We start from the raw sequence: 27,213 nt of genomic DNA on the forward strand, positions 1-27,213 counted from the left end.
TGCATTATTTCTCCATGGTTCTGTGTAAGATGCATGGGTAGAATTCGTAACTTTTGATGTGGCACTTGTGAGAGTTGCAGGAGCGTGGTGAACCACGGCTGTCTTGCCCACGTGGGTGCTACTAGTATCATGGTCATTGAATGTTGTTGCAGCTTCCTGACCACTAATGGAATTAGTGGGAGAGGGGGAAAAGCGTATGCAAATTTGTTGGACCAATTTATCCATAACGCATTGCCCTGCGACAGGTGATGTGGATACCTGGACGCGAAGCTTTGGCATTTTGCGTTCTGATGAGTGGCAAAGAGGTCTATCTCTGGTTGTCCCCATCTTTGGAAGAATGGCTGCAGTATTAGGTGGTGCAGTTCCCATTCGTGTATTTGTTCCGACTGTCTGCTTAAGATGTCTGCTATCTGGTTTTGGACTCCTGGTAGGTGTTCGGCTAACAGATAGATGTTTTGAGGAATGGCCCATCTCCAAATTTCCTGTGCTAGTCTGGATAGTTGGAGAGAGTGCGTCCCCCCCCTGTTTTTGAATATAATACATTGCTGTCATGTTGTCTGTTCTGATCAGGACTGCTTTGTTGGTAACATGTATCTGGAAGGCTTTCAATGCTAGAAACACTGCTAGTAGTTCTAGATGATTGATGTGCAGTGTTCTTTCCTGCACACTCCACCTTCCTTGTACTGTGTATTTGTCCATATGTGCTCCCCATCCGGTGAGCGATGCGTCTGCTGTTATTGTCACCTGTGGAATTGGTTCTAGGAACGACCGCCCCTTGGTAATGTTTGTTATGTTCCACCACTTCAGAGAGCGGTGTGTGCGGTCGTCTACCAACACCAGATCTGTAATCTGCCCTTGAGCCTGATTCCACTGTGTCGCTAAGCATTCTTGTAGCGGACGCATTTGTAGTTTGGCATATGGTATTAGCAGTATGCAGGATGACATCATGCCTAATAGCTGCATGAACACTCTTGCTGTTAGTGAGTGTTGTGGCTGAAATCTTTGAATGATTGTAAGCATTGTTTGGATCCTGACTGGGTTGGGGTACACTTTGGCTTTTTCTGTGTCTATAGTAGCCCCCAGATATTGTTGAACCTTGTTTGGTTGTAGGTGTGACTTTGTGTAGTTCACCGTGAACCCTAGCTGGTGTAGTAGCTGAATTGTCTTTTGTGTGTTTTGAAGACATTCCTCTTGTGACCTGGCCTTTATTAGCCAGTCGTCCAAGTATGGGAAGACATGAATTTGTTGTCTTCTTAGGTGAGCTGCTACCACTGCCAGGCATTTTGTGAACACTCTTGGTGCCGTTGTGACACCAAACGGAAGGACTTTGAACTGATAATGTTGTCCTTCTACCACAAACCTGAGGTATTTCCTGTGGGCTTTGAGAATAGGGATATGAAAGTAAGCGTCTTTTAGATCCAGTGTAGAAAGAAAGTCCCCTTTCTTCAGTAAAGGAAGTACTTGTTGGAGCGTGACCATGTGGAAATGTTCCGAATTTATGTATGCGTTGAGAGGTCTTAGGTCCAGTATTGGCCTTAGAGACCCGTCCTTTTTGGGAATTAGGAAGTATAGGGAGTATACTGTTCCTTGTTGGTGCTGTGGAACCTTCTCTATGGCATGCTTTTCTAGCAGTGATAGTACTTCTTGTTTTAACAGTGCCAGGTGATCTTGTTTCATTGGACGCTGTTTGGGGGGGATGTTTGGTGGGGTAGCTGTGAGTTCTAGGCAATAACCATGTTGGATAATTTGTCTTACCCACCTGTCTGATGTGATGTTCTCCCAGACAGGTAGGAACTGTGATAGGCGTCCCCGACCGGTGTTATATGGTCTGGGGGGAGCTGTATGAAGTCACTGTTTTGGGGTTGGAGAGTTGCGGTTGTTGTTGTTTCCGCGACCTCTACCCTTGTTGTTGTTACCCCTGTATCCACCTCTAGAATTACCTCTGGGTGATGTAGGTGTAAAAGAGGTTTGCTGCTGTCTTGTACCTGTATTTTTGGATCCTCCTCTATAGGTGGATCTACGAAAGGAACCTTTGTGTCGGCTGTTGCAATGCTCCCATTGATTTAGCCGTTTCGGTATCCTTCTTCATCTTTTCTAGGGCCTCATCTGTCCCTGTGCCGAAAAGTGTTTTTCCATCAAAAGGTTGGTTCAGTAACGATGTTTGTACCTCTTGTTTGAACCCTGATACTCTGAGCCATGCATGTCTCCTTAACATGATGCTTGTGTTTGTAGACCTTGCTGCAGTTTCTGCCGCGTCTAGGGCGCACTTTATTGAAGTGTTAGTAATTAACTTCCCTTCTTGTATGAGTTGATCTGCCCTCTTCTGATGTTCTTTAGGGAGATGTGTGATGAGTTTTTCTAACTCATCATAATGCGCTCTGTCATACCTTGCAAGTAGTGCTTGCGTATTAGCTATGCGCCAACTGTTTGCCGCTTGAGATGCTACTCTCTTGCCAGAGGCATCTATTAGTTTAGACTCTTTGTCAGGAGGTGGAGCTTCTCCTGTAGATAAAGAGTTTGCTCTCTTACGAGCGTTTGTGACCACTAGTGAGTCTAGAGGAATTTGCCCTTTAATGTATATTGGGTCTTTTGGAGCTGCCCTATATTTTTTATCGATTCTTGGGTTCAATACCCTAGCCCTCACTGGGTCTTTGAATATCTCTGCTGTATGACTGAGAAGGCCCTTAAGCATTGGTAGTGTTCCTGATGTTCTTTGTGCAGTAGGTAGTGTTTCTAATAAGAAGTCCTGTATTTGAGGTTCTGCATGTAGTTCTACCTTATGATATGTTGCTGCTCTATTAATGAGTTGTGCAAACCCAGTATTGTCATCAGGAGGTGAAGGTTTTGAGGGATACAATTCAGGGTCGGTATCATTATCTGACCCTACATTATACTCTTCCCATGGGTCTGCCTCCTCTGGGATTGTGTCTTCATCATCCCCAGGATGTTCCCCCTCCCCTGTGTCACTCTCTACATCTGTTGTAGGTGTAGATGGTCGTGTGGGAGGAATATTTGGCCTATTGTGAGGAAGAGGAGAAGATGGTGTGTGTCTAGGTTTGGGAGAAGAGGGAGGAGTTGTATTCGTCCCCATTGTTCTCTTCTTCGGATGAGTCTTGTCGTCCGAATGTTCATTCTTCCTCTTTTTAGGTAGTTCTGTGACTACCTTGCCAGTCTTTGGGTCAATAAACAGAGTCTTTTGTTTAGGATCAGTCCCGTGTTCCTGTGTCGGTACCGCAGTTTTCGGGTCCGAAAGGTGTTTTTTCTTTTGAATGTCCATTTGTATTTTCGGTGCCGAGATTTTATTCGGATCCGATTTCTTCGGTATCGAAGATGTCCCCGGTGTCGAGGGTGTTTTCGACGCCGAAGCGTGCTTCGGTGTCGACATGGACTGCTTCGACTTCGAGCTTTCCTTGACTTGGAGCTTCGGTGTCGATGTGGTCCGTTTATCGGAACCGGAACCACTATGATGGGAGACCGAGTGTTTCGGTTTCTGTTTCGTTGCCGGGCTCGAAGGCGGGGCGTTGGAAACTTTTTTCGGTTGTCTGACCGGGCTCGAAGGCGGGGTCGATACCGTGGGGGGTCTGTTTTTTGGTAAAGGGACGTCGTCACTCACGGTTTGTTGGACGTCGATTTCCTCGACGTCAGACTCGTCCGCTTCAGACCCCGCCTCGTCGGCCTCTTCTTCCTCCTCTTCTGGGTGCTGGTACTCGAACAGCTCCGGGATTGCTTGTGACTGCATTCTCGATACCTCGTGTCTTCGGGCTCGACGGTTTCTAATCGTCGACTTTGAAGAGAACGCTGCACAGGCCTCACAGTTCCTGGATTCGTGTTCAGGGGACAAGCAGAGGTTGCACACCTCGTGTAGGTCCTTGTGTGGGAACTTAGCACCACACTTTGGACATTTTTTGAATGGAGTCCTTTCCATGGACCCCGGGCTGGACTACGTCGAGTTTCTCGTAGTCGTCGTCCTTCGAACCGCGTCGGTATGGAGTAAAGTCGCGTTCGATAACGATACCGTCGATTTGGAAAGGAATACGCGCCGGTTATAACCTTCTTTGTTGAAGTCGGTCCGGAGCGCTTCGATCCTCATCCGAACCCGATGGCGGAAAAAAACAATCTAAGGATGGAGCCGATGCCCATGCGCACTAACACCGAGAGGAGGAGTCATCTATGACGACAAAGACTTCTCCAGAAGAAAAACAAAGTGCAATCATCCGAGCCCAACACCAGATGGCGATCTATTCATAAATGTACCATCTGCAGCCCATATGCCTCGAACAGGAAGATACATCCGAACCCAATGGCGGAAAAAAACAATCTGAGGATGGAGAGGATGCCCATGTGCACTGTAGTCCAGGGGTGGAGCCACCTATCTCGTGATACTTCGAAGACTCTTCCAGGACAACAATGTGCAATCATCCGGACCCAACACTAGGCGGCGATCTATGCACAGATATGAATTCAGCAGCCCATGTGTGGTACAATAAGTGCTGCAGCCCTTAGAGGTCTTCCCTGGTCAGCCCTTAGAGGTCTTCCCTGGTCACAGTGCCCTGGGTACCTGTGGTACCATTTACCAGGGGCGGACCTGTGGCCAGAGATGCCAATCGGGTTTAGGCTTCACTGCAGTTGAATTGGATGGGCCACAGTGTCAATAGCTGCAGACAGTTCCAACAGCACTAACATTGCTGTGTTGCCCTTGTCAATGGTCTCACGAGCACTCTCCTCCACATTTAGGAGGGCGGTTTCCGTGCTGTTACCTGCTGTAAAACCAGATTGAGAATCATGGAATTGATTGTTAGATTTCAGAAATTCAGAAAGTTGACTCTGGACTGTCCGTGAATTTTCACCAGAGCCGGCAGATTAGAGATAGGTCTGAAGTTTTTATATTCTGCAGGGTCGGCCTCCGGTTTCTTGAGGATTGGCAGTAGGAATGTTTGTTTCCATGCATCTGGGTAAATGCCTGAACTCAGAGAAGAGTTCCAGATCTGGTTCAGGGGGCATTAAGACAAGGGGCCAGAAGTTTAAAGACCTAGGCTGGGCAGCGATCGCCCGGCGATCCAGATTTACATTCCAATCGTTTTTTTTAAGGAAACATCAAGTGGAAGTGGACGGAATTCAGACCATGACTCAAGACCATCCGGAGTGTTTTGCTCGAGCCAAGACATGGTGGTTGGGGGCGGAAGAGTTTTAGAGATTGTCAAATTTATGGTAAGCTGCTGCTCTTGACAGTGCCTCATTAAATACGGTTGTATCTTTGGGAGGGGAAAGTTTAGCCAGATACAAGTCTGGATCTGTTTTACCTGGAGGATTCACAACATAATCCTCCCATAGATCATGTGATTGAGTGTCATAAGGTGCATCATAGGGAGACCTAGGGCTAACCCTGCTTCCCAAACTCTGATGCAGGGGAACCTGGTGGAGGTTCCAATGGGGTGGTAGCAGAGGGGACTGGCAATGGTGTGGTGAAGAGGACCAGGGAGGTGGAGGTGAAGTGTAAGGTGGAGGTGATGTACCCTTATTGTGGCATCGAGATTTCTTTTAGGTGCCATGCCCAAAGGGGGATTGATGACCCCCTAAAAAGTAAATTTCCTCTTTGGAGGTAAGGAGTCTTTGGCCTCAGAAACAGGTTCAGTGCGCCATGGATGCCTACATAAGGCAATGAATCTGATGGTATCAAAGAGCCTTATTATTTTGAAGGCAAGACATGCCGAGCAAGAGCCCTCCTGACAAAGGTTGCAAACCTGATGATTGTCTGTCCTGGGGTACTTTGCTCTTTGTACTTTTACTTTGGGTATTATCACAATGGAGACCTTTTCCATTATGGGTGCATTCTCCTTACTCAAGGTTTGGAAGAAGTCCCGAAGGGGCCAGGCACTGTACAGGGCACCAAAGTAGTCAACCTCAGTAGCAAAGGAGAGATGACTCAAATGCTAGTAACTGACAAAGATGCACTGCTTCTTTAACCAACGAGGTAAAAGGAGCAGAAATGGCCTGGTGTGAACACCACATGGTGTCAAACCGGAGCACGAAGGAACACGTCTGAACCTGATGGTGGAGAAAAAACAATCTAACAATTAAACTGATAGCAATCGGTGGAGTCACAGTACCTTGTGAGTCGAAAAGACTTCAAGGAAAAACAACATGCACACATCCAAGCCCAACACTAGATGGCAGGAGTATGTGTATATGCAGCTTTACATGCTACAAACACAGTTTTATGCAGTGACACTTTAAACATTCAACTCGTTTTGTGTCTCTCATTGGAAAATAAAGTAAGACAATTATTCTAGCATCAGAGGTGCTTAACATAAATGACATAGATAGGAAAGTCTCCTGTAATTCTCAGAGAGCACCCTTAGGAGCCTGCAGCTTTAAGCTGTTTGGAACAGGGCTAGTGGCGAACAAGTTACCTGATTCCGGGCATGGGGCCCATTTGACTGTGAGGTGTAGATGCCGGGGTTGGAGGCTTCAGATCATCTGTCATGGAACTTCCAGTAGACTGGGGTGTCTGGGGACCCTGCATTGACCCAGATCCGGCTGTTTTGGGAAGAGAATATGTGAGCTAGTTTTATGAATATGTGCATCATTTCCCAATTCATCTGACAAGGCATGGATATCAAGCATGCAAATATTTTGAAAACGTGGTTCAAGATTACTAAGGGTAACAATCTGAACACACAAATAAAATCCAAAAATGGAACTGACAGTAGGTCTCAAACCTCAAAGCAGTGTAGGAATAGATGCGCCCAAAGAAGTCATCCACATGTTTTTCTTTTTTTAAATACTACAAACAATTCTTAATCTAACCACTTGGTGTAGTATACTTCCCAGAACATTTATCTATAAAAACCTTCAGGCCGCAAAACCATCTAAACATGGGATTGTGTCCCCAGCTGCACACAAGTCAAAGAGAAGGTACTGCAAAGGCAGTTTGGAGAGTCAGTAGCAGACATCAAAATGTGTTATGTAAAGGTCAAATGCTGTCAAAAAGAAAGCGGGCCAAGAACAAGTTGATTCGCTTTACAGCCTCTTGATTTAACAACTATTCACAAACTTGAAAGACAAGTCACTTACCTTCAATAACGCCTTATCTGGTAGAGGCAAGATCTAGCAGCAGATTCCTTACCTTTGAACTCCCCAGGTGTCAGACTCGATCCTGAAGATATTTTTTTTTAGGAGTACTCCAGCGCGCAGATTGGTGGCATCATCTAAGTGACGTCTGCATAGTCTATACAGGTGCCACCTCGGTGCACTAACATTAGTACTTTCCACGCCAGAAGCACGGAGCCATGAAGGTGGCTGACAGTATTGTGTTTAGACAACCTAGGGCCCTGAAGGGGAACAGCCCTGAGATGAAGAACTGATCTGCAGTGCGGGGAGGATAAGTGAGGCGGTAAGGAAGCTGCGGCTAGATCATTTCTCTACCAGATAAGGTGTTACCAAAGGTAAGTAATTTGTCTATCTGATGAAGACATCTAGCCGCAGATTCCTTACCTTTGAACACATACCAAAGAAATACCATCCATGGAGGAGAGGCTGCAGTAAAGTTTAAATCAGAAAATCTTATAGGACTGAACGGGCAAAGAGGCCTTCCCTACGAATCGGATTGCCCAGGCAAAAATGTTTTGCAAACAAGTGCAGAGATGCCCTTGCAACCTCTTGGCAGATGTCGAGGACCTGAACACCACACTGGACATCCGTGGTTGCTCCCTTAAACCTGGTAGAATGAGCTCTGAGGCCTTCAGGAGGCTGTTTCTTTCTTAGAGCATAACATTTTAATACAGAGGATAACCCATCTGGAGATGGCCCTCTTCTGTACAGCATGTCCCTTCTTTGCTCCAATATATCCCACAAAGAGCTGGTCGTCCACCCGGAACTCTTTACTGCGGTTAAGGTAGAATTATAACACTTTTTAGGTACAGGCAGTTGAGATGTTCTTCCTTAGAAGGTTACAGAGGAGCATAGAAGGTGGGCAAGGTGACAGATCCCACCCAGGTGAGTAGGTGTCACTACTTTTGGCAAAAAAGAAGCCCTAGTGTGGAGCACTACCTTGTCTGAGAAGACGGTCAGGTGAGGAGGCTGATACAAGTGCCTGCAACTCGCTCACCCTCCTAGCAGAAGCTATTGCCACTAAAAAGGCTGTCTTAATTGTAAGCAGCTGAAGGGAGCAATTGTGCAGCGGATTGAACGGTGCACACATTAGATAACTGAGGACAAAGTTAAGGACCCAAAGGGGCATGATAAAAGGGAAGGGGGAAACAGATGTGTAAGCCCCTTCAGAAATATATATAAATTGTGAGAGTGACAGTTGGTCTGGTAACCGTAGCAGAGCCCTGTTGGGCAAGAGATAGAATGAAAAGGAATATGTCAGAGAGGGAGGCAGACAAGAGGGTCAATAGACCATTCCGAACAATATTTACAAAATGTCTGCCATCTGCAGGCGTCTACTAACGCCTGCTGTCAGAATAACTTTGCATACTGCAGGAGGAAAGTCGAATGCGGTCAACTGTTACCACTCAATCTCCACGCAAGGAAGGGGAGGGTTGACAGAATCGGGTGGAGAACCTTCCCCTGCTGCTGTGACACAAGATCCTCCCAAAGGGGCAGTCTGATCGGAGGATCGTTGCTCACCTGCAGAAACTTGGGATACCAAACTCTCCTTGCGCAGTCTGGAGCCATAAGAATGACTTAAGCCTGGTCGCTCTTGATCTTCTTGAGCACACTGGACAGGAATAGTAAGGGTGGAAAGGTGTACAGGAGGCCTGAGCTCCACTCAAGACAAAAAGCATTGCAGAGTGAGAGCTACCTTGGAAACTCCAACATGCAAAATTGCTGACATTGTACATTCTCAATGCAGGTGACCAGATCGAATCAAGGCTCTACCCGCTGTTGCAAGAGTCCTTGCACCACCTTTGGATGGAGATGCCATACGTGATCCACTAGGCACCAGCGTCTGAGTTTGTCCGCCATGGTGTTTAGGGAACGGGCCAGGTGTTGAACCACCAGGGATATGCCCTGTTGTTCCAGCCAAGTCCAGAGACACAGGGCCTCATGACAACGGGTCCACAACCTCACCCTCCTTTTTCGTTGCAGTACCACATGGAGGTGGTGTTGTCCATTAACACTTGAACCTGTCTTCCCTGGAGAGAAATTACGAAGGCTTTCAGTGCCAGTTGGATCGCAAGAATCTCCAACAGGTTAATGTGGATCCCAGGTTCCGCCGGAGATCTCCGATCTCCCCTCCCTCAAATGGCCAAACCATCCCAGAAGGGACGCAACTGTCACCACTGTAAGTTCTGGGTGGGGAAGGGAGAGGGGTCTACCTGTTACCCATTTGAGGTTTGTCAACCACCATTGCAGATCTCACGCAGTTCCCTCCGAGATCTGGACCAGGTCGGTGAGATTCCGCCGATGCTGCGCACAGTGGAATGTCAGGTCCCACTGCAGAGCCTGCATGTGCCATCTGGCATGATTCACCAGCAGGATGCAGGAGGCCATGATGCCCAGGAGCTTCAGAGTCAGTCTCATCGAAATCCAGGATAGAGGCTGAAACATCGGCATTGTAGCCTGAATATCTTGACTCGCTGTTCGGGAGGATAGGCCCGAAACTGCACTGTGTACAGAACGGCTCTGCTGAAAGGAGTGTCTAGGAAGGAGTCAGGTGTGACTTCGGCTTGTTGATGGTGAACCCTAGCGAATGCAGGAGGTTCGTTCTCTCCACTGGCTGCCGGTGCAGGAAATGGTCCGGTTCAAAGCCTTGTGTATGGCTCATAAGTCGACAACTAACAATGGCCCGGTCATCCTGCGCCCTTTGTTCTGCCACTACCAATGTTCCAGAGTCCTAAGATCCAACCATCTCAATCTGCTGACGGTTCCTAGGTTCAAGCGGTCGCGCATGGGTGGCCGACGATTCTCATTTCACGCTGCCAAATGTTGGAACCAACTCCCCGAGAACATCCAGCTTGAATCCAACCACCTAGCATTTAGGACACGGTTGAAGTCCTTTCTGTTCTGCTGAGTGGTGATGTCCTTGCTATGGGTCAAAAGCGCTGGGATGCCTCCGGGTAGCCATGCGCTATATAAATATGTACTCATTCATTCATTCATTAGCCATAGAGTGGAGGTGGGAGACGACCACCTGGGGCAAGCCCACCTTCAATAGCCTGTCGACGACATAGGAAAAGACTGATCCTCCACAGATGATCTGCTACCACTGACATCACCTTGGTGACCACCCGAGGGGCACTGGTGAGGCCGAATGGTAGTACTGTAAACTGAAAGTGCTTGTGCCCACCTGTAGGAGAGTAGGGTCTGCAATCCTATGATCACCCAGATTTTTGCTTTTTGCTGCACTGGTTTACGACTTTCCCTGGCTGTGGGCCTGCTAATCAGACCCACAGCCTAGCTGTTCTCTCTATCCAAATTATACTCAGGTACTGAATTGGCACTGGGCCCTCTCCAAGTCCCTGTACCCAGGGCTGAGGTGTACCCAGAAGTCTCCCAGGGGCTGAAGCATGTATTATGCCACCCCTGGGCTGACTAACTAAACTGGCACAACTGGCTGCACGACAGCTGGGGCAAGGTGGTGTACTCACCCTTTGCTTTAGATATAGTATACCTATATCTAACCCTAAAATGGACACACAGATCTCCTATCAGTCACTCCTATGGCAGGCCTTAACAATCCTGAAGGCAGAGTGCTTGGAATCGTGTGAGATGGTGCTCTGGCATGAGCTGAGCCTGTCTGCGGCTTTCGGGATCTATCCCTTAGCCGTTTCCATGATATCGCATACCATATACTATCAAAACATGTCGAGTAAGGTGTCATACGAATTGGAATACTAACCCCTCGCCAATTCTGGCGACGGGGTTAGCATTCCACCCTTCTAGAGGGACACGACATGCATGTAACCTATAACCCGGTTAAAAGTCAGACAGAGCCTTAGCATCCACAAAATGGATGCTGCCACCGAGACACAAGTCTGCCCTCCTGCTGCTGGGAGTCCTCCCAGAGCAGGAGATAAGGACAAAGGGTTTCCTGCCAGGGGCGGTGCCAGCACCGTCCCAGACAGGGTTTTGTGTATTATAGGTAGGCAGGGCTTCAGAGGAAGGTGACTGCACGTGGCACCCCGGTGCTCCCTGTGCATAGGCTGGCTTAAACCAGTTCCAGGGACACTCCAGACCCTGTGCTGGGGAAAAGCCCGCCAAGGAAGTGGGTGTAACCACCCCCCTCCTGGTCCCACCCCTAGGGCAGGACTTAGTCGCGTGCCAGCCCCCTTTTCCAAGATAAAGGTAGAGACTGGCCCCCTTCCAAATCAGATCATCTTTGGAATCAAGATACCACTTTCCACGAAAGGACTTCACGATTTCTTCCTCAAGATTCTCCCTTGTGACTAAGGAGTAGTCACCCTGCATCCGCAGGCACCATCTAAGAACACTGCGGTCTGCTGCACGTCCTTCCTCCGGAATCCGACTGCCCATTTTAGGTCCACCGCGTGGGCCTTGCATTTGCCAAGACTTGTTGCCCAATCCTGGGTCCAGCGACGTCGACGTCGACAGCAAGAACCTTCGTGGGGCAGCTCGCACCTCCATCCTGGTCGCCGACAACGCCTCCTGGTCCGAGAGACTGCAGAGCCCAGCAGCGCCCACTCACCTGACTGCGGTGACTTCGCCCGGTGCCATCCTGGTGCCCACTTAATCACTGGCTAGTGATTCAAGAACTTGGTCCCCTCTGCTTTCAGGTTGCCTTCTTCCTTGATCCAGGCTTGGATCCATCGAACTTTCCTTCACTGGTCGCCTGCCAGCAACTTCCTTCTTCCAGGCTCCTGGTCCAGCAACGAGATTCCCGACGTCTTTTCAGACCTATGCAGCTGCAGCCCCTGGGCTAGGTAACTTCGGCACTTCGGTGTCCCAGCATAGCCTCACTATCCAAGGGTCAGGATCCACTGTCGTTTTCTCCCTACCAGGTCGGGTTCGCCCGTGAACACTAACTTTGCCCTTACTAGCTGCCATAGACTTTGTCCCGCATCCCGCGTGAGAGTGCACACTCTGCACCCGAGTCCCCTAGGTCTCCTAGAAGTAATCTAACGATTCCCTAGTCAAGTCCTAGCGATTCCAAAGCCTATTAGTACTGTACTTACCTGCTAGTAATCTCGCATTCCACTTTTAGAGTATATGGTTTTTCGTGCCCCTCGGGCATTTGTGTATAACGTGCTAACTTAAGTATTTTCATAAGAGTTTTGTTGTGTGCTTAGCACCCTGTCCTCATAAAGAGTACAGGGTTGTTGTGATTCTAATAAATACATTGTTTATTTTCATAACACTTGTGTGGTGTCCTTTCACTGGGTGTTCAAGGGGTAATGTGATGGTAAAACAGCTGGCTTAACACGCCCTCTAGAGTCTTAGCCTTAGACTGCTCGTATCCATGCTACTAGGATAGCTGGTCTATAAGGTTGACTTACAACCAATCATCAATAAGGGTTGTTTGGACTGATATATAGTGATCACTAGAATAGTGAACACTGCACATCAGGCCAACTTCTCACACCACCGTAAACAACGGGTAGCGGCGATGAATAGGCAAGACAGGAATTTGGAAATAGGTGTCCCGCAAGTCAGATGCTACCTTCCAGTCTCCTGGGTAAAGGGCAGACAAGCCTGAGCAAAAGTGAGCATCCTAAATGAATATGCTACTTACCAGTATGCATCTGTTCTTGGCATGTAGGGCTGCTGACATTCATATCTGTAGCATAGATCGCCGCCTAGTGTTGGGTCCGGATGATTGCACATTGTTGTCCTGGAAGAGTCTTCGAAGTATCACGAGATAGGTTGCTCCTCCCCTGGACTACAGTGCGCATGGGCATCGACTCCATCCCCAGATTGTTTTTAGCCATTGTGGCAAAGATGGAGTGTAACAGTGTGAGCGATGGCCATGCTAAGAGAAAGTGTAAGTTCTGCAGCCGCTACAGGCGCCGGGGAGGAGGGCGGGTGATATGAATGTCAGCAGCCCTACATGCCAAGAACAGATGCATACTGGTAAGTAGCATATTCAGTTCGAGGCATGTGGGCTGCTGAATTCATATCTGTAGCATAGAATATATAGCAGTCCCTCCATTAGCGGTGGCCGCCTGTGCCAGCTGCAGACGTCTGAAAAAGTGTTTTTAGAACAGCCTGCCCTACAGCTGCCTGCTGCTTGGAGTGCACATCTACACAGTAGTGTTTAGTAAATGTGTGTGGGGTAGACCATGTGGCTGCTCTACAAATGTCTTCCAAAGGGATATTTCCGAGGAAAGCCATGGAGGCCCCCAACTTACAGGTGGAGTGGGCTCTAGGGGGGACCGTTAAAGTGCGCTTAGCTTTTTGATAGCAAATTTGAATACATTTAACGATCCACCTGGCTATCCCTGCTTTGGAAATGGGGTTGCCTTTGTGTTGGGCAGAAAAGGCAACAAAGAGTTGTTTCGTCTTCCTAAAACGAATAGTTTTCTTACCTGTCGGTGTAGTTTTGCAGCTTGAAGATCTTTCTGGATTCACTATGCTGTGCATTATTCCGCGGTCTTGTGGTTGGGTCCGGATTCGTAGTCTTTTCTTTGCTTTTTTTTTTTTTTCGTAGCCCAGGTGGGCGTCGGCGTCACACCTCCTTGGGTGCATTTCCGGTGACGTCGGCATGCTTCCTGCGGAAGCACCCACTCTTGGGCGCCATCTTCGGGTTCTTTTTTTCCGTGTTTCTTTCGTTTCCGAAGTAATGGCAATGTTCTATTTAGGTGATATTTTACCGCTTTGTACTTATAAGTCTCATCTTTCTGGCGGAGGTGGGTGGGTTCGCTAGTGAATCCAGAAAGATCTTCAAGCTGCAAAACTACACCGACAGGTAAGAAAACTATTCGTTTTGCAGCGTGAATCTTTCTGGATTCACTATGCTGTGCATAGATTTTGTAGCGGTTTCTCATCTCTGTGGCGGCTGGGTGGAAGATGAGCGTTGGTTATTGAATATGTGCTGGAGCACCTTTTGTCCGACTTGTGCTTCCTTGTTCATCTGTATATCCACACAGTAGTGCTTCGTGAACGTGTGCACCGAAGCCCATGTTGCCGCCAGGCATATGTCTTGTATGGGTGTGTTAGCCAGGAAGGCTATTGAAGCACCCTTTTTAGGTCTCGGTGAAGCGAGCGAAGCTCGCTCTCGCCAATGACCTATAGTCAGCGTGTCTGCTTTCCAGCAGCTTTCCAGGAGGACAGCACTGGCCGCGCGCATGGCGATTTGAAAGTGCCACGCGCACGCGAACGCGCGCTGTGGCCAGGCGCTGTCTCCTGGGAAGCTCGTTTTTTTTGCTGACGTGTCGGGTTTCCTTGTTTTTTGTAGTTCGCGATCACTTGGTTGCCGCTGAAGGCCCGGCAAGCACTCTCAGCCCCCTACCAATTTTTCTACCATCCTCTCCTCCAGGGCACACAAGTAAAGTATCTGGAAGATTGTTCCGGGCGGCCAGGGAGTGCACCGCCCCTCACAGCCACCGTGAGCGGGGCACGCACGGAGGGTGGCTTTGTAGAGGACATGATGGGGCATTCACTAGCAGTTACTAAAGTGAATCCTGTTGTCTGCCTTGCCTCTGCCAGTCTCTGATGGGACGTGCAGGGGAGGGGGGCTCGTGTTACAGTGGAGGAGGGAGGGGTGCTGCACACTCGTAGGAGCAACCGCGGAGAGCAGGAAAAAGCATGGGTGTTTTTTTTTTTAAAGCGCTGAGATGAAATCCAAAGCACGGAAACCCGCCACAGCACCCGTGCAGCCTCACTCGACAGGCACCCATGGGCATGGCATGGCAGCAGCGAGGGGCGGGGCAAGACTACAGGCACATATAGTTTGTTGTTGCAGGAAAGTGTCCCTGTGGCTGACTTTGTGCTGTAGGGGGAGATGTGTGATGCAGGTGTTTCGGGAGCCTACTTTCCTGTATACACTCTGTAAACTTTTGTCACCATCGGAAAGTATCCTCACCCCGTGTCTTGCAGTTGCGCAGATCAGCTGGGGGTTTGTGCAATGCACACTTACACTCCTGCACACTTGGTGTCAATGGCCCCAACATCACTGCCTTTGTATATTTTCCTGAAAATAAGGACACGGCACACAGATGCCAGTGCCTCAGAGTAAGGCTGACACTCTGACACTTGGTATACTTAACACGGCTGGGAGGAGGGAGGGTCGCCCCAGAGGCGCGTGAGATTTGATCAGGTGATCTTAATGGCGGATGACAGTGCGTGTGTAATGCTCGTGAGCGTTCGAAGTTTGTGAGTGACTACTTAGTACTTAAGAACTTGGGGATGTATGTGTTTGAGCTAGGGAGTGAGGTTGATATACTGTATAACTATGTTTATGCAGTCCCCTGTGTCTGGAGAATCCTCGCTGGGAACTGGGTCAATTAAACCATACATTTATTGGCTCCTGTGCACACAAGTCATCGAGCCTTTTCCACCAGATCATCCCCGTTCTACGCGCCTTTTCTGATCCCTCACATTGTTGGGGGTGGGTGGGTAAGGGTTGTGCCAGTGACAGCAGAGTGAGAGTGACAGCACGAGAGACAGCAGAGTGAGAGACAGCAGAGTGTGAGAGACAGCAGAGTGTGAGAGACAGCAGAGTGAGAGTGACAGCAGAGTGAGAGTGACAGCAGAGTGAGAGAGACAGCAGAGTGAGAGTGACAGCATGAGTGACAGCAGAGTGAGAGTGACAGCAGAGTGAGAGTGACATCATGAGAGACATCAGAGTGAGAGTGACATCAGAGTGAGAGTGACAGCAGAGTGAGAGTGACAGCAGAGTGAGAGTGACAGCAGAGTGAGATACAGCAGAGTGAGAGTGACAGCAGAGTGAGAGTGACAGCAGAGTGAGAGTGACAGCAGAGTGAGAGTGACAGCAGAGTGAGAGTGACAGCAGAGTGAAAGTGACAGCAGAGTGAGAGAGACAGCAGAGTGAGAGTGACAGCATGAGTGACAGCAGAGTGAGAGTGACAGCATGAGAGACAGCAGAGTGAGAATGACAGCATAGTGAGAGTGACATCAGAGTGAGAGTGACATCAGAGTGAGAGTGACAGCAGAGTGAGAGTGACAGCAGAGTGAGAATGACAGCAGAGTAAGAGACAGCAGAGTGAGAGAGACAGCAGAGTGAGAGTGACAGCATGAGTGACAGCAGAGTGAGAGTGACAGCAGAGTGAGAGTGACATCATGAGAGACATCAGAGTGAGAGTGACATCAGAGTGAGAGTGACAGCAGAGTGAGAGTGACAGCAGAGTGAGATACAGCAGAGTGAGAGTGACAGCAGAGTGAGAGTGACAGCAGAGTGAGAGTGACAGCAGAGTGAAAGTGACAGCAGAGTGAGAGAGACAGCAGAGTGAGAGTGACAGCATGAGTGACAGCAGAGTGAGAGTGACAGCATGAGAGACAGCAGAGTGAGAATGACAGCATAGTGAGAGTGACATCAGAGTGAGAGTGACATCAGAGAGTGACAGCAGAGTGAGAGTGACAGCAGAGTGAGAATGACAGCAGAGTAAGAGACAGCAGAGTGAGAGTGACAGCAGAGTGAGAGTGACAGCAGAGTGAGAGAGACAGCAGAGTGGGAGTGCCAGCAGAGTGAGAGACAGCAGAGGAGACTGCAGAGTGAGAGTGACAGCAGAATGAGAGTGGCAGCAGAGTGAGAGACACAGCAGAGTGAGAGACACAGCAGAGTGAGAGAGACAGCAAAGTGAGACTGACAGCAGAGTGACAGCAGAGTGATAGTGACAGCAGAGTGAGAGTGACAGCAGAGTGGGAGACAGCAGAGTGAGAGCCAGCAGAGTGAGAGCCAGCAGAGTGAGAGTGACAGCAGAGTGAGTGACAGCAGAGTGAGAGAGACTCAGCAGTGTGAGTGTTCCAGAGAGAGCAGGGTATGCTTGTGCGCTTACACGGTGCACTGACACACAGGAGCAAAAACAAAGAACAGCTAAACACGTGTCTTGGGAGCTTCATGGAGGCAGCCGGCCAACTGTGAGGGGAGCTGCAAGGAGGGGACGCCCCAACCAATCAAGCGCAATAACTCACAACCTACTGTATGATTACAACACAGGCCAAAGGGCAGAGCTAGGTCTTTTCGGATTACATAGGGTGAGCAGTGTGTGAGTGTGTAGGGTGAGCAGTGTGTGAGTGTGCAGGGTGAACAGTGTGTGAGCGTGCAGGGTGAGCAGTGTGTGAGTGTGCAGGGTTAACAGTGTGTGAGTGTGCAGGGTGAACATTGTTTGAGTATGTAGGGTGAGCAGCGTGTGAGTGTGCAGAGTGAACATTGTGTGAGAGTGTAGGGAGAGCAGTGTGTGAGTGTGTAGGGTGAGCAGTGTGTGAGTGTGCAGGGTGAGCTGTGTGAGAGTGTGTAGGGTGAGCAGTGTGTGTGTGTGTAGGGTGAGCCGTGTGTGAGTGTGCAGGGTGAACATTGTGTGAGTGTGCAGGGTGAACATTTTGCGAGTGTGTAGGGTGAACAGTGTGTGAGTGTGTAGGGTGAGCAGAGTGTGAGTGTGCAGGGTGAGCAGTGGGTGAGTGTGCAGGGTACGAAAACTCAAAGTAAGTCCACCACACACATAACACCACACACATAAGACCACACACATAACAACACACCCACACAACACCATACACACACACACACCACCACACACACACCACCACACACACAACACCACACACACAACACCACACACTCACCACCACACACTCACCACCACACACGCAACCACACACACAACCACACACACACACAACCACACCGTCAGTGCAAACTTTCACGAGACACAGACACCATAAGTCGTCAGTGCACACTTTCACCGGGCACAAACACCACCAGCCGTCAGTGCAGGCTTCCACCAGGCACACACCACCAGACATCAGTGCACGCTTTCAACAAACACACACACACCACCAGCCATCAGTGCACACTTTCACCAGACACACACACCACAGGCCGTCAGTGCACGCTTTCACCAGGCACACACACCACCAGCCATCAGTGCACGCTTTCACCAGGCACACACACCACCAGCCATCATTGCACGCTTTTACCAGGCACACACACCACCAGCCGTCAGTGCACGCTTCCACCAGGCACACACACCACCAGCAATCAGTGCACATTTTCTACAGGCACACACACCACCAGCCATCAGTGAAGTAAAGTCCACATAAAGTCCACATTTGTAAAGCGCACAATCACCCGTAAGGGTCTCTAGGCGCTGGGGGCCGTCGGGAAGATTAAGCGAGCTATTGCCCAGAGTCACATGGTGCTGGGCTAACCTGCCGCCGGAGCCGGGGATCGAACCGTGGTCCTCAGATTCCAGCGTCAGTCGCCCTGGCCGCGGCGCCACACCTCTCCCAATTGTTAACACATCCACAATTAACTATTGTAGCAATCGCAGTATGGTGCACTTTACTTTTGAAGATATTCATCTAAAGCGCAGCATGCTACAATTCCAATCCAACCCACATAATTCCACTACACACCACATGCATACACTCCATAACACATGGCTAAAAGACATTGCCATTTACAATGCCATTAGCTCTAACTCAAATAAATCCGAGACCTATTGCATTTCCAATGCTTGTTTCCTAGTGGAGTGGGCACGTGTCCCCTCTGCTAGCTCTTGACCTGCACGTTTGTGGCAGAGTTGGATTGTCTGTGCGATCCATCGTGCAATAGTTTTTTTTGTTACTGCCTTTCCCATGAAACTGTTGGCGAATGACACAAAGAACTGTTTTGTTTTCCTGTGTCTCTTCGTCCTCTCAATGTAGTGCATGACTGCCCTTCTGGCGTCCAGGGTGTGCAGAGCTCTCTGCGTCAGTTGTTGGTTTTTGGAAAAAACTCGGTATCTGTATAGATTGGTTCATGTGGAATTTGGATACCACCTTCGGCATTAAGTGTGGGTCAGTCCTCATCACAACCCTATCATTGTGTATTTGTATGTAGGGTTCTTGTAGCGTTAGCGCCTGAAGCTCGCTTACTCTGCGTAAGGACGTTATTGCAACCAGGAAAGCTGTTTTCATAGTTAGCATCTTAAGGGAGGCCTTGTGAAGTGGTTCAAAGGGCTCTTTCATGAGTTCCGTTAGGACTATGTTCAAGTTCCATGCAGGTGGCGGCACCCGCTTGGGTGGTGCGATCCTTTTTGCTCCTTCTAGGAATCTCTTCACCACCTGTGATGTGAAGAAACTCCTGCATGTCTCTCCCCTTGTGTAGGCGACTATCGCTGCCAAGTGGACTCTTAACGAGGATGAGCTAAGGTTCTTCTCCAGCAAGTGCGTCAGGTACTTTAGCACCGTGGAGTCCTTCTTCATCTTATTGTGAAGTCCTTCTTTTCTGCACCACATTGTGAATCTTTTCCATTTCGCAACATAGCACTTCCGAGTGCTGGGCCTTCGTGCCTCCCGAAGGACCCTCAGGGTGCTTTCTGGCAGTCTCAAATGTGCGAACTCTATGTCCTCAGGAGCCATGCTACTAGGCTCAGGCTCTCTGGTTCTGGGTGCAGCACCTCTCCGTTCTGCATGGAGAGTAGGTCTTTCCTCTTGCCGAATCTGTGGGGTGCACACTGTGTCATCTCCATGATCTGCGAGTACCATGTCTGTCTGGCCTACTGTGGCGCGACCAGTATCAGGGTCATGTTGCTCGCTCTGCACTTGCTCAGCACTCTGTGCATCAGTGGTATCGGGGGAAAGGCGTAAGCAAATGTCCTTGACCAATCTATCCATAGGGCATTCCCCAGTGACCCCTCCTCGGGCTGCCTGGATGCGAAGTTTTGGCATTTTGCATTCTGGCGTGTGGCAAATAGGTCCACCGATGGTGTTCCCCATCTGTCGAACAGGTACCTTGTCTCCTGAGCATTGAGCTTCCACTCGTGGGATGCCGATGTCTGCCTGCTGAGCCAATCGGCTTGTATGTTGTCCTTCCCTGGTAGGTGTATGGCTAGCAGGTCTATCTTGAGAGGGATGGCCCATCTCCATATCTCCTGCGCCAGCGTTGAAAGCGGGGCTGACTGTGTGCCCCCCTGCTTGTTGATGTAGAACATCGCAGTGGTGTTGTCTGTTTGTATCAACACCTTGTGTTTGTACAGTCTTGTTTGAAAGGCTTTCAGTGCAAGGAAGATTGTCTTCAGTTCTAGGTAATTGATGTGCTTTGCCGCATCTGTTGGCGTCCACAGTCCCCTCACCTTGAGCTCCTCCATGTGAGCGCCCCATCCCTTCAGGGATGCGTCTGTGGTGATGGTCACTGTTGGCGTTGGGGGCGTTAGAGGCTTTCCCCTTGTTATGTTCTCCATGGTCCACCATGCCATCTCCTTCTGCACTGCATGCGTTACAACCACCTGTAGCTTGTGACCATTGCTCCTGTAGCCATTCTTGAATGGGTCTCATGTGGAGTCGTACATTTGGTACCAGGAGGATGCATGATGCCATCATGCCCATGATCTTGCTCGCAGTCCTCACTGTCCGAGCTTGTCCCTTCCGGTAGAGGCGAGTTTCCTTCACCAGCGCCCTCGCCCTCTTCTCGCTGGGGAACACCTTGCCCTGTAAGGTGTTGATCTGTGCTCCCAGGAAGATCTTGACCTGTTCCGGCTCCATTGATGATTTCTTCCAATGGATGGAGAACCCCAGGCTTGTGAGCGTGCTCGTCACTGTATGTGATTGCTGCTTGCATTTCTGGTATGAGTTTGCTTTCACCAGCCAGTCGTCCAGGTAAGGGTATACGTGTATTCCTTGCCTTCGTAGGTGCGCTGCGACTGCTGCGAGGCACTTTGTGAAAACTCTTGGTGCTGATTTTAGTCCGAAGGCCAGTGTCGTGAACTGGTAGTGTCTTTCTCCGATGGTGAACCTGAGCATATGCTTGTGCTTTCCATTCATTGGGATGTGCAAGTAGGCGTCCTTGAGGTCTATCGTGACCATGAAGTCGCCGATCTGCAATTGCGGGAGCACCTCTTGCAGGGAGGCCATTTTGAATTTTTGCGTTCTTATGAATTTGTTCAGGAACCTTAGGTCCAGAATGGGTCTCATTGTCTCGTCTACTTTTGGTACCAGGAAGTACGTTGAGTATATTCCTTTAATTCTTTCCTTGAAGGGTACCCGTTCTTTGGCCTGCTTCCGCAGGAGTTCCTTTGCTTCTTCCTGAAGACACTCTAGCTGCTTGCTTGCTAGTGGTTTTCTCTTTGGTTTTCTGCTTGTTGGCCTCCCCTCCAACTCTATGCAGTATCCGAATTGGATTATGTTGAGGATCCATTTGTCTGATGTTATTTTTCTCCATTCTTGGAGGTAAAATCTTAATCTTCCTCCCACTGGTGTTATGTGGTCGTAGATGTCTAGCTTGTCTTGACCCCTCTGTACGTGCTGCCCCCTGGGATCCTTTCTGTGGGCGGGCACACGGAGTTTTTTTAAGTCACTTAGAGGCGGGCTGCTGTCCCCCTCTTCTATTCTGTCCACGTCCATTTCCTCTCCCTCGAAAGGACTGGCCTCTTTGTTGGTACTGCCAGGACTGCTTCTGCTGACCCTGCTGGGCCTGCGAGTCTGTCTGGTGCGTTTGTTGGAAAGCCTGGTGTGATGTACCTGGCTGGTTTCCACCTCTCCCGCCAGGCCTCCGTGACGGGGTGCCCCTTTTGTTGCCTCTGAACTGCAATGCTCCCATGGACCTTGCTGTTTCGTTATCCTTTTTTAGTTGACTCAGCTTCTCATCAACTGTTGTTCCGAAAAGCGTATCGCCGTTGAACGGCGTGTTCAGGATGCTGTGTTGCACCTCGGGTTTGAAACCTGAAATCCTGAGCCAGGCGTGTCTTCTTTCAGTAACACCCATCATCATGAGCCTGCTGGAGGTGTCTGCTCCATCCAGGGCCGTCTTAAGGCAAGAATTTGCCGCGTTCTTCCCTTCTTCAACCAGCTTTTCGGCCTTCTGTCTGGCCTCCTGGGACAGGTCCTTCACCAACTGCCCCAGCTCCTCCATGATCTGGTACATGTGCCTGTTTATCAGGGCGTTGGAATTAGCCATGCGCCAGTGGGTCGCGGCGTTCCGTTCGATCCTTCTGCCCACCAGATCCATCCTCTTGCTCTCCTTATCCGGTGGTGGTCCGGAAGTAGTGGGTACGTTAGCCCTCTTCCTTGCTGTGGCCGTGATAATGGAGTCTGCAGAGACCGTCCCCTGAATGTAGGGTGGGTCATTTGAGGAATGTTTGTATTTCTTCTCTGTTCTGGGAGTTACTGCCTTGCATGTTGCGGGCTCCCTGAATGCTTCCTTCTCTTGAGCCAAAACGCTGTCGAGCATTGGCAGGTACTGGCTCCTTGTTTGTGTGGGGAGCAATGTCTCTAGAAGGAAGTCTGCTTTCTGCTTCTCTTCGTCGAGCTTGAGTTTGAATGCCGCTGCGGCAGACCTTATCACCGAGTTGTAGGCCCCGATGTCGTCCGGCGGCGAGGGCCTCGAGGGATATGTGTCGACTGCCTCCTCCGGGCTGTCGGTGTCGACATCTTGGTAATCCACCTCCTTTAAGTCAGAGGGGCCGACTCTGCGTCCGTCCTGCTGTCCTCCTCCTCCCCATAGTTGTAACTATCGTAGGGATTCTCGTACTCTTCCTGGTCGTCGACCACCTCGACGTCCGGGTCTTGTTCCTCGGCGACCTCGTCTTCCTCCTCGACCACCTCCACCACTGGTGGCTTGGTCTTCTGTGGGATCGTGAAGGTTTTCATCTTTGCGTCGAATTCTTTCTTCCGCTGCAAGATGTTTTCCATTTCGGCCTCGAGGCGCCTTCTCTTTTTCTCCATCTCGGCCGCGTGCTCCGCGTCGGATAGTTCGCCCGCTCTTTTCGGCGGCTGGCTCGGCGCCGTGCTTTTCGGTGCCGAAGTTTTCGACGTCGACCCGGAACCGGATTTTAGTTCTCTGCTCGGCGTCGGTAGTTTAGGGTCCTTCTCCCTCGGCGTCGATCGGTCCTTTTCGGGGACGATTTTCGACGACTTCTGCTGTTCAACAGCTCTCGGCGCCGGGGACTCCTTCTCAGAGGATCCGCTGGGCCTGTGAGTACTCGCGGACGCCAGGTGTTTTGGCGTCGGCGCTTTCGGGGCCTTGCCCTCGTTTTTTCGAGACTCAGAGTCTCTCGGGTTCTTGGGGGCCAGAGAGTCTCCTACCTTATCAGAAGTCTTCGTGTAATCGGTCTCTACGACCGTGTAGCTGTCGTCTTCGGCGGCAGCGTTGTCCTCTTCCTCGGAAGACATCCCCAGATCGTAGAGGGATGGAGTCGGGGCCTTCCCCTGCAGGGTGGCGTGCGCTACCCCCTGTCTCTCTCTCACACGGAGGGTCTTCGGGGTGAAGGCGGAGCAGGCGTTGCAGTCCTCGCTTTCGTGATTTACCGGTAGACAAAGGTTGCATACCGGGTGCTGGTCCTTCTCCGCGTACTTGTGGTGGCAGTTACGGCAGAACTTGAACGGCGTGTTGTCCATCATCGAGCGCTCAGGCCTCCCTGGTCGCGTGCTCGTCGATGTTCGTCGAGGATCTCGATGAATTCTCCTTCTCCTTCGCTGACTCCTCGTCGATGAAGTCTCCTGGAGTCTTCAGATGCCTTTTCTTTACAATTTCTGTATTCTTCTATCTTCTTTCTCCAAAAATGTCTGGAGCCCAAACGGGAACGATCCAGACCCGACCGCAGAAAAAAAGAATCTGAAGATGGCGCCCAAGAGTGGGAGCTTCCGCAGGAAGCATGCCGACGTCACCGGAAATGCACCCAAGGAGGTGTGACGCCGACACCCACCTGGGCTACGAAAAAAAAAAAAGAAATGACTACGAGACCGGACCCAACCACAAGACCGCGGAATAATGCACAGCATAGTGAATCCAGAAAGATTCACGCTGCAAAATCTTTAGTTCTATCAATGTAGTACATTAAAGCTCGTTTGACGTCCAGAGTGTGGAGCATTCTTTCAGCCACTGTCTCTGGATGTTGGAAGAACACGGGCAGTTCAATAGTTTGGTTGACATGGAACTGTGAAACCACCTTAGGAAGAAATTTAGGGTTAGTGCGCAGCACCACCCGGTTGGAGTGAATTTGTATGAATGGCTCTTGTACAGTGAGTGCTTGGAGCTCACTAACACGTCGCAGTGACGTAATGGCTATGAGGAAAGCCACTTTCCATGTTAAGAACTGAATCTCGCATGAATGTAGAGGCTCAAAAGGTGGACCCATCAGTCGGGTGAGTACCACATTAAGATTCCACTCAGGGGCAGGAGGGGTTCTGGGAGGAATGACACGCTTGAGCCCTTCTAGAAAAGCTTTAATGGCAGGTACTCGGAAAAGGGAGAGATGCTGCCGGTTTTGGAGATAAGCTGCAATGGCGGATAAATGTATCCGAATGGAAGCATACGCCAGATTGCATTTGTAAAGATGCAACAGATAAGAAATGATGTTGTGCGTGGACGCATCAAGCGGGTCAATGTTGCGTTCCACGCAATAAATGACAAACCGCTTCCATTTTGCTGCGTAGCATGCTCTGGTGGTGGGCTTTCTTGCCTCCCGTATGATATCCATGCAGTCAGGAGGCAAGTTGAGGTAGCCAAACTCTAAGACCTCAGGAGCCAGATCGCCAGGTTGAGCTGTTGCGGATGTGGGTGCTGAATGTCGCCATGGCTCTGCGTCAAAAGTCTGGGTGTGAGGTGCAGCCTTTGATGCGGTACCACGGAAAGTTCTAGAAACGTGGTGTACCATAGTTGGCGGGCCCACGTTGGAGCAACCAGGATGAGCGTCATCGAGTGTTGCTTTAGCTTTCGTGCCACCAGCGGTATTAGAGGTGCTGGGGGAAAAGCGTACGCAAATTTGCCTGACCAGTTCATCATATCGCATTGCCCTGCGACTGTGGGTGAGGGAACCTGGCGGCAAAGCTTTGGCATTTGGCGTTTTCCCTTGTGGCGAACAGGTCTATTTCTGGATGACCCCACTGCTGGAAGTACGGGTGGAGTACTGATGGATGTATCTCCCACTCGTGCATTTGGTGGCTGTACCTGCTGAGCAGATCCGCCATCAGATTGTCCTTGCCTAGGAGGTGTTCCGCCATGAGGAAGATGTTCCTCTGAATGGCCCACTTCCACATGCTCTGAGCCAGATGAGACAACTGTGGAGAGTGTGTACCTCCCTGCTTCTGAATGTAGTACATGGCTGTCATGTTGTCCGTCCGGATCAACACGACTTTGTTGCACAGTTGTACTTTGAATGCCTTCATCGCCAGGAAGATTGCCAGTAGCTCCAAGTGGTTGATGTGCATCTTCCTTTGCTGTTGTGTCCATAGTCCCTGCACTGTGTAGTGGAGCACATGAGCTCCCCAACCCTGTAAAGAAGCGTCCATTGTTAGGATGATCTGTGGAACAGGCTCTCGGAACGGTCGGCCCTTGCAAAGGTTGTGTGGATTCCACCAATGCAGAGAGTTGTATGCCCGACCGGTCACCAACACTAGGTCTTTCAACCGTCCGTGAGCCTGATTCCACTGACGTGCTAAGCACTCTTGAAGCGGACGCATATGTAGTCTCGCGTGCGGGACTATGAAGATGCAGGAGGCCATCATGCCTATCAACTGCATGAACACTCGTGCTGGAAACGAGTGTTGCGGTCTGAATTTCTGGATCAGCAACTGAATGCTGTTGATCCTCACAGAATTTGGCAGAGCTGTGGCTGCCAGAGTATTTATTGTCGCGCCCAGATACTGCCGCACATGGGCTGGCTGAAGGTGTGACTTTGGGTAATTCAGTGAGAATCCCAGATCGTGAAGAAGGTGAATGGTGTGGGACATGTTGGCAGCGCACTGCTGGGCTGACTTTGCTTGGACAAGCCAGTCGTCCAGATAAGGGTAGACGTGGACGTTTTGTCTCCTGAGGTGCGCTGCCACTGTTGCCAGGCATTTTGTGAACACCCTGGGCGCTGTGGTCACTCCGAAAGGGAGGACCTTGAATTGGTAATGCTGATTCTGAATGGTGAATCTGAGGTATTTTCTGTGTGACGGATGTAGCGGAATGTGAAAACATGCATCTTTTAGATCTAATGTTGCGAGGAAATCCCCTTGATTGAGCAACGGAAGAACCTGCTGCAGTGTGAGCATATGAAAGTGTTCTGAGAGAATGTACTGGTTCAGGGGCCTGACGTCCAGAATGGGTCGCAGGGACCCGTCCTTCTTTGGGATTAAGGAAGTACAGGGAGTATACTCCTGAGCCCTGTTGCACCACTGGCACAAGCTCGATTGCCCCTTTTTGCAGCATGACTAGCACCTCTTGCTGCAATAAGTGCAAATGCTCTGTTGACATGTGACAGTGCCTTGGTGGGATGTTGGGTGGAGTGGACATTAATTCCAGACAATAACCGTACTGAATAAGTTTTCTGACCCACCTGTCGGTGGTGATGGATTTCCAGACTGGCAAGAACTGTTGGAGTCTCTCCCCGACAGGCGTGGTATGGTCGAGGGGCAGTGACAAGGCGTCACTGTTTGTTGGTGGCGGAGGATCAGGAGTCGTTGTTTCCACGACCTCTGCCCTTGGTGCTGTTGCCGCAATATCCGCTTCTACTCTGCTTGTTGTAAGAGGTTTGTGCACCACCTTTCGTGTACTGTGTTTGCTAGGACATCTGGCCTCTGAAACACCTCTATTGCTTGAGCGACGAAAAATACTACCCCTGAACTGCTGGGACTGGAGAGCCCCCATGGACTTCGCAGTCTCGGTGTCTTTTTTTATTTTTTCCAGGGTGGTATCCACCTCAGGTCCAAATAAGTGATCAGGGTTTACAGGCTGATTGAGGATGGTGGTTTGTATCTCTGGTTTGAACCCGGAGATTCTGAGCCAGGCCTGACGTCTCACCATCACACTTGTGTTAATGGCCCTGGCCGCGGTGTCTGCTGCGTCCAGTGCACATTTAATAGAAGCATTTGAGATGAGCTTCCCTTCCTGAATGAGCATCTCCGCTGCCTCTTTATACTCGTCTGGCAAGTGTTGTAACAGGGTCTCAAGTGTATCATCGTGTGCCCTGTCATATCTGGCCAAGAGGGCCTGAGTGTTTGAAATACGCCAGATATTGGCCGCTTGAGCCGCCACCCTCTTCCCTGACGCTTCTAGCACTTTAGATTCCTTGTCAGGGGGAGGGGCATCACCAGTAGTTTGTGAATTTGCCCTCTTCCGGGCATTAGAAACAACGAGAGTCCAACGGCAACTGGCCCTTGATGTATGTA

At 50.1% G+C, this 27,213-nt stretch overlaps 1 protein-coding gene across 1 annotated transcript in view; it reads right to left on the minus strand.

Moving 5' to 3' along the window:
* The window catches only part of ARID1A (AT-rich interaction domain 1A), a 579,170-nt gene that overhangs the window by 170,709 nt on the left and 381,248 nt on the right, over window positions 1-27,213 (minus strand). The window contains exon 13 of the mRNA XM_078682637.1: window positions 6,411-6,537. Within this exon, the coding sequence (XP_078538763.1) occupies window positions 6,411-6,537 (127 nt within the window). The remainder of the gene's footprint in view (window positions 1-6,410; window positions 6,538-27,213) is intronic.

Source organism: Lissotriton helveticus, chromosome 3_1 (genome assembly GCF_964261635.1).
Source record: "Lissotriton helveticus chromosome 3_1, aLisHel1.1, whole genome shotgun sequence".
Classification (NCBI taxonomy): domain Eukaryota; kingdom Metazoa; phylum Chordata; class Amphibia; order Caudata; family Salamandridae; genus Lissotriton; species Lissotriton helveticus.